At 42.0% G+C, this 14,447-nt stretch overlaps 1 protein-coding gene across 2 annotated transcripts in view; it reads right to left on the bottom strand.

Annotated features, from left to right (window-relative positions):
* The window catches only part of PTER (phosphotriesterase related), a 77,803-nt gene that overhangs the window by 26,381 nt on the left and 36,975 nt on the right, over positions 1-14,447 (bottom strand). For both annotated transcript variants that reach the window (XM_008268303.4, XM_008268304.4), the window contains exons 2-3: positions 8,426-8,883; positions 6,859-7,124 (exon numbers count right to left, since the gene is read on the bottom strand). In XM_008268303.4, coding sequence (XP_008266525.1) covers positions 6,859-7,124; positions 8,426-8,857 — 698 coding nt within the window. In that variant the 5' untranslated portion in view covers positions 8,858-8,883. The remainder of the gene's footprint in view (positions 1-6,858; positions 7,125-8,425; positions 8,884-14,447) is intronic.

The following is a 14,447-nucleotide window of genomic DNA, read 5'->3' as shown; positions in this document are numbered from 1 at the left end:
CAAAGACAAAGAATTGTCTGATTTGGTAATACCTAAAACCAGACACATGATCTTTAAATAGGATACATCTAGATTCTGAAAGGTAGAAAGTATAATATGAGGAAAACTGTAAGTACAATTCTAACACAAAAAATGTTTGGGAATACCAGAGAAAACAGTGTTTAAGACAAAAATTGTTGGTTACATTACTAGACATAAAGCAACTCCATATGTATTGATCTAAGATTCAAGAAGACAACAATTAATATGCATGCATTAATATAGCTTCAAAATACATAAAGCAAAAGTTGAAATATGCACCAGAAGAAACTGAACATCTACCATGATGGATTTTAACATATATCTCTAACTTATAAATCAAGAAGTCAAACAATCAGAAAGACTATAGAATACTGGACAACATAGTAACAATTGTAGTCTAATGGAACAACTTATAATTCACAATACAATGTTTTTAAAAATCTGAGAAACATTTATAAAACTTAAAGATACATGAGTATTATACCCTTTTGTAGGCATGTCTTACATGATTAAACCATGTTTAAAATAATCATACTTATTGTAAATATATTACAAATAGCCTACATCATACAAGCTAACATTTAAAATACATTGCTTTAAATTCAAATAAAGCCACCTAAGATCTCACAGGAAATGTTGGTGTCAGGATTTAATGGTCTCCCTAGCTTCAAAGATTCGATTCCAGTGTTCACAGTAAGATGCACTACCTCTTTGACCAGAATCTAGAAGCACCCCTGTATTTTATCAAGACAATCAGAAAATTCCTAAAGATAGTCAAATTTGTCTTAATACCAACTCAGTTGCCAGGATAATTTCCTTTACCCGATATTCCTCAGCTTCTCCATTACTATGGGCTTCTCTGTTCTGCCATAACTACAACTTGTCTGATTTATCTGCACAAGATTTTATAATATTTAAATTAAGTAGACAACAAAGACTCACACAGACTGAAAGGATGGGAAAAGATAATTTATACCAACAGAAATCAAAAATAGCTGGTGTGGCCATCCTAATATCAGACAAAATAGACTTTAACACAAAAATTATTAAAAGAGACAAAGAAGGACATTTTTAATGATTAAAGGATCAATTCAACAGGAAGATGTGACTATTATAAATGTATGTGCACCTAATTACAGGGCACTTGGCTATTTAAAAGAATTGTTAAGGGATTTAAAGGGAGATATAGACTCAAATACAATAGTAATGGTGGACTTCAATAACCCAGTTTCATCATTGGACAGTGTTAGGGAACCATTCATGGAGAAAGTAATTGTAGCGCCGTTTGAAACAAAGTAACTGTAGCGACCTTTGAAAGAAAGTAACTGCGCAGTAGCACTCAGCTTGAAAGAATAGTAGAGTGGTAACCACCCTAGCTGGTAAGATTTGAAAATGGACGGCCTAACTAGACGGCCTAACCACAAACTGTCCTTGCCATGATGATGGAACCCTGGGGGGTCGGAATGTGGGCAGGGCTAGCCTCTAGAAACTATATAAGGGGACCCTCAGATGCTGTAAACCAGAGGTTGCTCAGCCTCTCTCCCCGGTCCGTAGTGCCTAGTGCCCCTGCGGGGAGAAGCTCCTGGTCCGTAGTGCCTAGTGCCTGCAGGAGTAGGCTTGAGCGATCTCTCCTCCTAGTCACCTAGAGTATCAATAAAGTGTGTTTAGCTTGACCTTCCTCAGTCTCCTCGACTCTTCCTTCGTGGTAACCCGGCCAGTTCCCGAAGGGGGAGATCCTGACAGATCAACCAGACAGAAAATCAACAAGGAAACAACAGAGTTAGTCAACACCATAGACCAAATAGACCTAGCAGATATCTATAGTGCCTTCCACCCTACAGCCACAGAATACGTTTACTTTCTCCAGTGCATGGAACTTTCTCTAGGACCGACCACATGATAGGCCACAAAGTGAGTCTCAGCAAAGTCAAAAAAATCTAAATCATACCATGCACCTTCTCAGACCACAATGCAATAAAGCTGGAAATCAATAACTCAAGAATCTATATATCACATGCAAACACATGGAGAATGAACAACATGTTTCTGAATGAACAGTGAGTGGGTCATAAAAGATATCAACAAAGAAATCAAAAAATTTCTGGAAACAAATGAAGATGGCTATACAACATACCAAAATTTGTGGGATACAAAATTAACAAATGGGATTACATCAAATTGAGAAGCTTCTGTACAGCAAAAGAAAAAGTGAAAGTGAAGAGGCAACCAACGGAATGGGTGAAATTATTTGCAAATGATACAACTGATAAAGGCTTCATAGCCAGAATCTACAAAGAGATAAAGAAGCAGAGGGAGGACCTTTCCCTCTGTCTCTCCTTGTCACTGTCTGTGACTCTACCTCCCAAATAAATAAATAAATCTTAAAAAAATAAAAAATAAGAAACTCCACAACAACAAAATAAACAACCCACTTAATAGATGGGCCAAGGACTTAAACAGATGTTTTTCAAAAGAGGATATCCAAATGGCTAATAGACACATGGAAAAATGTTCAGGATCACTAGCTGTCAGGGAGATGAAAATCAAAACCACAATGAGGTTTCACCTCACCCCAGTTAGAATGGCTTTCATACAGAAATCCACAAACAACAAATGTTGGCGAGGCTGTGGGGAAAAAGGTACCCTAATCCACTGTTGGTGGGAATGCAAACTGGTAAAACCACTATGGAAGACAGTTTGGAGATTCCTCAGAAATCTGAACATAGTCCTACCATATGACCCAGCAATCCCACTCCTCGGAATTGATCCAAAGGAAATGAAATCAGTAAACAAAACAGCTATCTGCACCTCCATGTTTCTTGCAGCTCAATTCACAATAGTTTTGACATGGAATCAACCTAAATGCCCACCAATCAAACACTGGATAAAGAAATTATGGGATATGTATACTATGGAATATTACACAGTGATTAAAAAAATGAAATCCAGTCATTTGCAACAAAATGGATCAATCTAGAAAACTTCATACATAGTGAAATAAGCCAGTCCCAAAGGGGCCTATACTATACGTTCTCTCTGATCTGTGAGAACTAATAGCCCACCTAAAATGAAAGCTGTAAAAGTGAAATTGACACTTTGAGAAACAATGACTTGAACAGCCTTTGTCTTGACTGTTGAGGAACATATTTTTATATTTTTTCATTTTTTTATTTTCTCTTCTTCATACTATATGTTGAACTATTTACTTAACAGAGTTAATCATATGTATATAAAGTAAATTAAAATAGATCTTAGTAAAAAAATAAGAGAGGAATAAGAGAGGGATGAAGAAGTTTTAACTATAAAGTTGTATAGTTCTGCATACAGTCCTATGGAATTACTTATAAGGGTACACTTTAAAAAACTTGTCATGTGACTTCAAATCCCATTAAAATTGGTGGTAAAAATGCCATCTTAATTGTTAAAGTATCATATTAAGTGTTAAAGTCAACATATAGACAGGATTAAGTCTTTTTTTATTTTTTTATTTTTTGACAGGCAGACTGGACAGTGAGAGAGAGACAGAGAGAAAGGTCTTCCTTTTGCCATTGGTTCACCCTCTAATGGCCGCTGCGGCTGGCACACTGCGGCCGGCGCACCGCGCTGATCCGATGGCAGGAGCCAGGCACTTCTCCTGGTCTCCCATGGGGTGCAGGACCCAAGCACTTGGGCCATCCTCCACTGCACTTCCTGGCCACAGCAGAGAGCTGGCCTGGAAGAGGGGCAACCGGGACAGAATCTGGTGCCCTGACCAGGACTAGAACCCTGTGTGCCGGCGCCACAAGGCAGAGGATTAGCCTATTGAGCTGCGGCGCCGGCCAGGATTAAGTCTTAAAGAGATCATATAAATAGCATCAAGTGCCTGGTAATAATAATAGACAGAATTAAAAAGGAGGGAATATCCAACATGGGAAGCAGTTCACACAACAGACTCACAGAATGACAATCACTTTTAGTAATAGTCTGACCTCAGAATTAGCCCTTAAGGCATTCAGATCTGGCTGAAAAGCCCATGAGAGCATTTCAGGCATGGAAAACCAGGACACTGTGGCAAAAAATATCCTACATGAAGGATCTCTGTGAGTGAGACTGCAATGGAAAGAAGGGGCCATCAAAGAAGGATGTACTTTTCTCTGAAGGGAGGCGAGAACTTCCATTTTGCTTATGGCCTTGTCTAAAGACTGATGGAGTTTGTGGTCACAAAAGGCTTTCATAGCCTTGGCAGTGCATGGCAAGAGCCTCAGGTGATTACTGACATCATAAATTAGAGTGTTAATTGTTAAATTAACAACAAAAGTCACTGTGAACTTACTCCTCATGTAGAACCTTGTCCTTAATGAGTTGTACTATGAGAATTAACTGCAAAACGTGTTCTCAAACAGTACTTTTTTTTTTTTTTTTTTTTTGACAGGCAGAGTTAGACAGTGAGAGAGAGAGAGAAAGACAGAGAGAAAAGTCTTCCTTCTGTTGGTTCACCCCCCAACTGGCTGTTACGGCCGGTGCATTGTGCCAATCCGAAGCCAGGTGCTTCCTCCTGGTCTCCCATGCAGGTGCAGGACCCAAGCACTTGGGCCATCCTCCACTGCATTCCCGGGCCACAACAGAGAGCTGCAATGGAAGAGGAACAACTGGGATAGAATCCGGCGCCTCAACTGGGACTAGAACCCGGGGTACTGGCGCCGCAGGCAGAGGATTAGCCAAGTGAGTCATGACGCCGATCTCAAACAGTACTTTGTATGTTTATGTGTGTGTGTGTGGGTGCAAACTGTTGAAATATTTACTTAGGATAGAGTTGGTCTTCTGCATATAAAGTTAATTAAAAACAAATCTTAATGGAGAATGGGATGAGAGAGGGAGTAGGAGGTGGGAAAGGAGGGTGGATATGGAGGGAAGAATGACTATATTCCTAAAATTGTACCTATGAAATTTGCATTCATTAAATAAAAGCTTTAGAAAAATAAATAAATTAAATAGGCCAGCGCCGCAGCTCAATAGGCTAATCCTCCGCCTTGCGGCACCAGCACACTGGGTTCTAGTCCCGGTCGGGGCGCCGGATTCTGTCACGGTTGCTCCTCTTCCAGGCCAGCTCTCTGCTATGGCCCAGGAGTGCAGTGGAGGATGGCCCAAGTGCTTGGGCCCTGCACCCCATGGGAGACCAGGAGAAGCATCTGGCTCCTGGCTTCGGATCAGTGTGATGTGCTGGTTGCAGCGGCCATTGTGGGGTGAACCAACGGCAAAGGAAGACCTTTCTCTGTGTCTGTCTCTCTCTCTCACTGTCCACTCTGCCTGTCCAAAAAAAAAAAAAAATTAACTAAGCAGATGCATTTTGTCAATATATTCTGTAGGATTATTAGTTTATTAAATAGAAAAATGATGATCAGGATTTATCAAGCTGTTAATATAGCTTTTATTTCCAAAAAGTGCAAGATTGAAGCAATCATAGGGGCTGGCATTGTGGCACAGCAGGCTAAGCCATCGCTTGTCCTGCTGTTAGCCCATATTACAGCGGGGCTCAAGTCCTAGCTGGTCAATTTCTGATCCTCTTCCTGTTCATGCACCTAGGAAAGCAGTAGTGGATGACCCAAGTACTTGGGCCCCTGCATTCCACATGGGAAACTTACGTGGAGTTTCTGGCTCCAGTTTGGCCCAGTCCCCAGCTTAATAATGGCCACCTGAGGAGTAAAATCAGCAGATGGGAGATCTCTGTCTCTCTCTCTCTTTCTGTTACTATGCCTTTCAAATAAATACATAAACAAATATCTTTAAAAAGAGAATATGTTGCTTGTCTCACTGATAGGGTATTAACCATCTAATAAATTCAGTCTAAAGGCTTATTGTGGCTAGCCTTAGCAACATGGTTAGGCTTGTTCATAGCATTAATAGCAGTTAATATCTATTCATATAGTCAATTGTTTTGCTGGCCAGTATGTATCTAATATAGTACAGAAGGGGTTGAATGGTAGATACCAAAAATATGTCTGTGTTCTGGTGCTTGAAATCTTTGGAAGTGACATTATTTGGGAAAGGAGTTTTTGAAGATTTAATTAATTTAAAGATCTTGAGATGAGACCATTATGGATTTTTTGGGTGGGTCCTAAATCCAACGATAAATGTCCTTATAAGAAACAGAAGAGAGTACAGAGACAGACAGGAGGCAGAGGTGTGAACTGTAGTTATGCAGCCACAAGCCAAGGAATGCCTGGAGCTAACAGAAAATGGAAGAGACAAAGATTCTCCTCTACTGCTTTCGGAGGAGGAAGGATTCCACCAACACCTTGATTCCCGTCTCTAGAACTGTGAGAAAACATTTTCTGATTTTAGGGCACCCAATTTATTATAGCATCCATAGGAAACCAATACATTATACCACCAAACAAATGCTATAGTGATTACTATTATTTTTTATAATTGTATTTTCCCATATTCAGATTACTCCAACCACATAAGGTGACACAAACGTGAACACTTGTATTTGTGGTTTTCTCCTCCAGATGAAACCTTTGAGTTTATATTTGTAGATAAATTTATCACTCCAACAACTGGCAAGCACTAAGTGGAATTGGCAGCTACTTGGATAGCCAGACCATGACACATAGAAGTGGAGTAGACAGTGACCTCTACTGTAAGTAGTTACAGAGGACTAAGGAAATTATAGGAAATGAGTTATGCAATATCTGACACAGTCAGGATACAAAAATGGCTTTTATTAATGTTAATGGTAAACATGTATGAGTACTGTCTTTAGTGGTTTTCTCTACATGATTTGTATTTCATTGATCGGATCAACGATGATATTTGAATTTAATGCATGCACTAATGACATGGTAGCTTGCTTACCTATCAAGGTGTGACATAACTGATTTGGAAATGTCTGCACCTGCTTCTTGCAAGACTCGAATAATCTGAAACGGTGCACGTGGATTCCTCCCAGGATGGATAATAACAGGACAGCCAAGCTGAGACTGGGCATGGGCTGTTGCCTGAAGGACTTTTTTCTCACTCTCAGTCAAAGGCCAGGAGCAACCAATTTCTCCAATGACACCACACTTGATATCGGTTCCATCAGCTCCATGGAGAATTTCATTAATAAGGACATCAGTAAGCTAAGGAAGCATAAGAATGAACATAGTTTTTGGATTGTGAAATTTATCAAAATAGATTCACCACACTGTATGAATGAAGTTATTTAGTCACACATTTTTTAAAAATGTAGTCAACATTCATTCACTGTTCAATGGCCAACGACAAAGGCATTTTGTTGGCCGAATTGCCAATTTAAGAAGGCATTATAAATCTAAGATTCTACAATACCTTACTGTGGTTATTAACAATAAATTCACACTTTAGGAAGCTGTAGGGTGATTTAATGAGAATGCATTCAGATTGAGGAGAAAATAAAAAGACCTATGATTTAACCTGAGGAGCAGCATCTAAAATACAGACAGTGGTGCCACTGAATCAAGTAATTCTTCATGTCTCTTATTTATTCAGTCCTCTATCCTGTACAACATAGAAATTTCGCAGCACATAATACTAAAATTACACATTTGGGTTCACATGTATATTTACTGCCTAAAGTAGTTGGGCGAATGTATAATCCCAGTTTTCAGTGTTAGTCTTCAAATAGCATAAATATATTTTAAAAATAAAGCCTTGCTTAGAAAATAATGTAGATAAGTTTTGGAAATACAAAGTATTTTAAGGATTAACTGATCCTTTGCAAAGACTGCGGGTGACATTTTAAGTCTGTCAAACAGGCAATGGAAGACAGGTATGAATATCCACAAGTCTCAGTAAACAGGTATAGACATATGCGTATGTGTTTAGAAAGACAGATCTTGCCTGTGTAAAAAAGCTTTGCCTCTTATTCTTTCTTTGTGTCCCTGCAAGATTTACTTTGTTCTGCCCATTCCTGCTCAAGATCACATTTTGACAAAAAACTGGGGAATGAATTTTCTTCCATCTCTCTTGTTTTGCAAAAAGAAAACAGATTTGCAAATGTGCCAAGCCTCTGCCTGCCAAGTTTCACCCTACAGTGAATTTTTATTGCTGGTTATTATAAAATCCAGGGGGAGGGGATAGGAAATTGAGGTTGTATGACCACAGCTTATACTGGAAAACAGACTGTGGCACCACTGCTGAGCCCTGATCCCTATATGCCAATCTAGGTATGAACACACTGGGCTTTTCAACGGCCAGGGCCTTAAGACCCTCTTCCTCAACACTCCTTTCTTGATGAACTGAAATGCTGCTAATTCGGGTCCCAACCGGCAGATATCTTAGCTAGTAAATTTCTGAACAAATTCCTGTAGCAGTCCAGCCACCTGGGAGTCAATGGCATAACTGAATTTCTGGTTGCTGCAATTATCCACACGCACTGTTAGAGTGTAGCAGGGCTTTTTACCTGCTCCACCGACATGGCTCTGGTCTCTGGGGAGTGAGTGGCGTCTATGTAAAACCCGGCTCCAGCGATGATGTGGACGCCAGTTTCCGCCGCAAGCTGCTGGAGTGTCCGCACGTCCCGGCCGATGCCGCAGGTTGTATTCTCCACCACGGCCCCTCCACCCTGGGCTTTAAAATGCAGTAGCTCTTCCCTCACAGCCGCTGTCTCCTCCTTCAACTGCAGGTTCTCCTTATGAGAATAAGGGTTTTTCTGAATCCAGAACAGGTTTTTCATCATGATAGGTTCCTTAGAGGTAGCCTCATGGCATGTCGGAGGCGGGTAGTAAGCGCAGTCAAAGGTCATGGTCAGATGTTCGTGGGTCAGGGTGCGGCCCAGCTGGCTCGGCTCAACAAGGCCCAGGACTGTTTGGGCTTTCCCACTTAAGGAGGACATTCCTGAGAGCACCACCAGGAGATACTCTGAAAAGAAAAAGAGAGTTTCCTGGGAAAAAGAAAACTATAACCAGAAGAAAAAAAAAAACACTTTAATTCTGTTCATTTATGTGAGAGCAAGAGAGAGACAGAGAAAGAGAGACTCCGATTTGCTGCCTCACTTCCCAAATGCCTACACTGGCCGAGTCTGGGCTGGGCCAACGCTGGGAGTGAGAACTTAATCCAGATCTCCCACCAGGATGGCAGGAACTCAATCATTGTCTCCCAGGGTCTCCCTTAGCAGGAAGCTGGAGGCCAGAGCCAGAGCGGGGCTTCAAACTCAGGCATCCACAGTGGGACAGGCCATCTCTGCTGCCAGGTGAAACTCCCACTTCTATAGTCAGAAGATTCAGCACACACATAGGAGGGAGGCTGTGGACGTATCCCTGTGTGAGAAAGTAACTCGGTGAAGGTGGAGACATGACCTCGCTCACCATCCTGCCAGAGGCAGTCTCTCCTCACCACAGATCCAAGTGACATGCCTGGTGGTAAATGTTCCCCGCCCCTTCCGGTTACAGCGATGCTTTCTTGGATAATTCAACAATAGTTTTCTCTCTAAACAAAGTTTCATAGTCAATAACTTACATCAAAACTAGCCATATGGTGGGGGGGGAATCACTATGTTCCTACATTTGAATACCTTAAATAAAAGGTTTCTAGGTAAAAAAAAAAAGAATAATAATAAATATGTGTGTTTGGCAAGCTCACAAGATTACAAAGAAAGAGGAAACAAACCCAGAGAGGTTAAGTAACTTGCTGAAGTCACACAGTGAGCAGTGGCGCTAGGATTTGGACACCCAGCAGTATGGCTGCATGATCCACGCTCTTCACTACTATATCAACTACAATTTATTTTTCAGCTTAAGGGCATTTTTATGTATACTACTATATTGATCAATAAATAAGCAGACCTAAAAAAAAACCTAGCCATATGCCAATACAATTTCATTTGTCATTTTTAGCTAAATTAAATACACTAAGACTACTGATTATTTCACTATTCATGCACTAAGTGAGCAACTTCTGTTTAAAGTCCACCAAATGCCAGACACTGGAGCTCTAAAGAAAGTGAAATAAATCTCTGAAGTATTTTTTTTTAAGATTTTATTTGAGAAGTAGAGTTACAGGCAGAAAGAGAGAGAGAGAGAGAGAGAGAGAGAGAGAGAGAGGTCCTCCTTCCACTGGTTCACTCCATAATGGCCACAACAGCCGGAGTTGGGCTGATCTGAAGTCAGGAGCCAAGAGCTTCTTCCTGGTCTCCCAAGCAGATGGAGTAGCCCAAGCACTTGGGCCGTCTTCCATTGCTTTCCTAGGCCATAGCAGAGAGCTGGAACAGAAGTGGAGCAGCCCGGACTGGAACTTGAGCGTATTGAATGCCGGTGCCTCAGGCAGAGACTTAACCTACTACCCACAGCCCTGGCCCTCTCTGATATAATTGATTTGATTATACACATTATGCCCCAAAAAGCACCTTGGGTGGTATACCTTGGTTTCTAAGAAAAAAAAAAGCCCAGGGGGAGCAATAATGCAAAAACAAACAAAAAAACCTACCCTTTCCACTCTAGATGTATTTTGTTGTCTAGGGCACAGAGTCAAAAGCGCTTAAAAGCAAAAATTCTTAGGAATAATGAAAGTGACAATGATTTATTGAACTTGAAATCTGCTGTCTCTAAAAAGAGCAAAGCCATCTTTATCCTCTGTATACCTTCATCTGTAACACAAATCAAGTATTCACTGTTTCTAACCGTGACAGCAAGAACCCCAGTTCCAGTGATTTCATTTAAAAGCACATTTCCTCAATGAAGGGATGTGGCTTGTAGAGAAAAAGGCACTGCTGCGAGTGGTGAAGATGGATACCTACAGGAAAACCACAGTCAGGGGAGAGTGCCACATGGAGCAGAGAGCAGACCATTTCAGAGGGGGGCTGAGCATAGGACACCGTCCTCCAGCGCCCTCAAATCGCCGCTGCACAAGACATTGTGAGATCATTGTTTCTCTCCACTTCCTTGGAAGGCCTTCCCCAACCATCTGACCATCAGCTTTCTCATCTATGTAGTAGAATAACCATGCATGTTTCCTAGGCTGTCCTAAGAATTAAAGAGGCTGGCATTGTGGTGTAGCGGGTAAAACCACTGTGTGTGATGTCAGCATCTCCCATGGGTGCCGCTTCGAGTCCCGGCTGCTCCATTCCCATTCCAGCTCCCAGCTAATGGGCTGGGAAAGCAGCAGAGGATGGCCCAAGTGCTTGAGCCCTTGCCACCCACCTGGGAGATCCAGATGACGCTCTTGGCTCCTGGCTTCTGACTTCAGCCTGGCTCTTCTGTGGAATGAACCAGTGGATAGAAGATCTCTTTGACTCTGTCTTTCCTCTTTATAATAAATAATCAATTTCAAATAAATAAATCTTTTACAAGTAATTTAATTAAATGAGATACTACAGAGGAAAAAAATACCTATGCACATGTTTGGCGCATAGATGATATTTGGCAAATAGTAGCTTTGTTATGCGAGTTCTGAGAACTATTATGTATTTCTTAGGCTGATTTTTTTTTTTTTTTTTTTTTTTTTTGTAGAGGAAGTGGTTGATTAGAGGGGCAATGCCTTGAGGGAGTGATTGGAAAACTTGCCATGGGTACAGCACACACATAGGGAGGGGTGAAACTAAAGTCAGAGGTGAGAGGAAAGGGGCTACAGAGGTACAGGCTGACTCATGTCCAGTCTCTGCAACCATCCTGAGTGCAGGTATTTGGGCTACATGGGCCCACGATACACAGATGGTGGCTTTAACTTTCTGACAAAGAACTTTGGGTCTTGCAGCTAACAACACCGTTCACTTTTGTTGGCTACTGCTCTACTGCCAGCCAAACTTCCAACAGCCAGGCAGCTGCCGGCATGGCCGTCAGAAAGAGGGATGGACCCTGATCAGTCACACACTGCTGCCAGTCACAGTCCAGAGCCATGAGCACCACTGATGGTGGCCGGGGCCTCACTGCTCAGGGCCTGACTCCTCGTTACTGAGAGCAAGGAGAGCAGTTTATTGCCTCAGTTGACGAAATCACTGCACCACTCATGATGGATTCAACCTTCCATATGGGTTCGTTTGCTCTTTCTTCCTGCCGGCTGATGATCTTACAGACGTGCCCCAGAGAGTCACAGAGAGGCACAAAGAGGGATGTGCTGCTAAAGCACTATCACTTTTACTACCAAAGTACCGAACTGCATATTTAATTGATGTCTGTTTGAAAGAGCAATGTTGGTATGTTTCGAGCTCACAAGCTGTGAGTCTTTGTTAAAAAAAAAAAAAAAAGAAACATCACTTAAGAAATGTCATCCCTTCTGGGAAATCCCTCCAGAGCTCTCAGGCGAGCTGGTTAGCGCTTCCTATGATCACACACGATGTAACTCACACTCAAAGGATAAGAAAAGATTAGAGAACACATTGTAGCCAACACTGCTCTAAGCTGGAATATGTCTTTGAGTGGGGTGAAGTATGTGTCTGGCATTCACGGTTCCCTCGCTAGGGAATCCCTTTTGGCCTGCGTTGAACATGAAAGTTGCTCTCTTCTCAACACACAGGCCAGGGGCCATTTGTAGTCTCTCCCTGGAGCAATGAGAGGTCACAGAACAAGGAAGGAAGTAAAGAACAGTGACAGTGGCAGGGCACAGCTGTGCAGACAGGGGTGCCCACCAACAAAATAATAGGCTTCAGGGCTTTCCCACGGCCATTGGAAGCTTCAGCATTGCTCAGACCTGCACAGAAGCTAGTGGGAAAGGGAGCTGGGGCTACCGATGTGCTTGCTGGATCCTCTGCTCTGCTTTAATGTGAAATTCAAACAGTCTGAGAGCCAGCAGAGAGCCTGCAATCACTACCACGGTCTGGCCAAAGGAAAACCTCTTCTAATCCCGATGGGTCTAGAATACAAAATGAACACAAGGCTTTAAAGGCAAAACAAACACACGAAATCAGAGAAGAGTGCCATGGCACAGCTGGAATAGAATAAGGAGGATTTGTCTATTTTTCTATCTTAAATTTTATTTAAGAGGCGCGCATGCACACACACACACACACACACAGGGAAAGAGAAAGAGCGCGCTCCCACCTGCTGGCTCACTACCCCAGTATGCTGGCGATGGCCAGGTCTGGGCTGGCAGTCAAGAGCTCAATTCAGGTCTCCCATGCAGGTGTTAGGAACCCAACTGCTTGAGCCATCACTTGCTGCCTCCCAGGGGCTACACTGGCAGGAAAATGAAATCAGAAGCCAAGGCAGAGAACCAAACTCAGATATTCTGATAGGGGACATGAGTGTCTTCACCAGTATGCTAAAATCCTGCTCTATTTTTTAAAATGTATAAATGAATTAAGTTTCAAAAATATCTAGAAAATGTGTTTAAATATGGAAGATTTTGTGAGGAGAAGGGTTTGGAGACAATTTTCATTTGGGTATCATTTTCAAAGGCATCTCACAGTTCAAAGGGCAGGACTTGCAGAATCCTAGACATTTTACACATGAATGAGTGGTGTTTCTCACCAGTGCAATGAGCTGTCCTTACTTCATAGACTAATGCCCTTCTTCAACCCTGACCCCTGCCTTTACCTCTGCCACACCTGGCCCCAGACCTAGTTACAGTTATTACTAGTCTTGCAATGTCTTGCAACATTGAATGCAATGGTCAGATTGGCAAACTGACTTTTAGTGAACTGATTTTCAGTTCACTTCCCCAATTTCTCCCACAGCTGTGAAAAGTCTAATCCTTATCATAAAGCCCTTATTCCACTTCACTCATAGTGGAATTTGTGTCCTTCAACAAACCCTAACTGATAAAAAAAAATGGGAAGGCATTTTAGGGTTTTGTGCAAAAGAAGATATGAGCTGAACAGCCTGGCAGCCGCAGAGCGGCTCGGCTCTTGCTACAATCTTGAACAAAATCAGGCGGTGGTTGGTCTGAGATGACATCAGCGGACACGGCAAGAATGCAGAAGCAGTGAGAGGTAGAGCAGATGGAACCTTCTGGCTGGACTTGCTGACTTGCTCGTACTATAAAAGTATCCTCCAAATAAGCGGCCCAGATATATCAGCACTTTTTTATGTGTTACATCACACAGTGCAACATATAACACTGCACATAAATCTGCCATTTGATTTGTGACAAAACTATTTTTAACATGGCATAATATTTCTTAGAGCTTGTTTGAATTCTTCCACCAGGTGAATGAAGGTTCAAACGTGTGGCCTGTCCTCTCGCCCCTAGCATGGGTCTGGTCACCGTACAACAGTGACACTGGGAGTCCCTCCTGGTACACAGCCACCATCTCTCCACTTTCCTAGATATTTATGGTAGACACATTTTTACCACGTCGATTTATAACTTTTAATATTAAACACTGTCAAAAAATCAATAGCCATGTCTGAATAAAGATAAAGAAATTTAGCAACTTCAGGACACAGAGCAATAATGGGACCTAGCGAGTTCTTCAAACGGTGACATAAATAAAACAAAACTGCCCCGAGACACCAGTGAGTAGCTTGTACTTGATACTCAGAGGAATATGG

This window comes from Oryctolagus cuniculus, chromosome 13, assembly GCF_964237555.1.
Source record: "Oryctolagus cuniculus chromosome 13, mOryCun1.1, whole genome shotgun sequence".
NCBI lineage: Eukaryota > Metazoa > Chordata > Mammalia > Lagomorpha > Leporidae > Oryctolagus > Oryctolagus cuniculus.
This window is presented reverse-complemented; position numbering and strand designations above follow the sequence as displayed.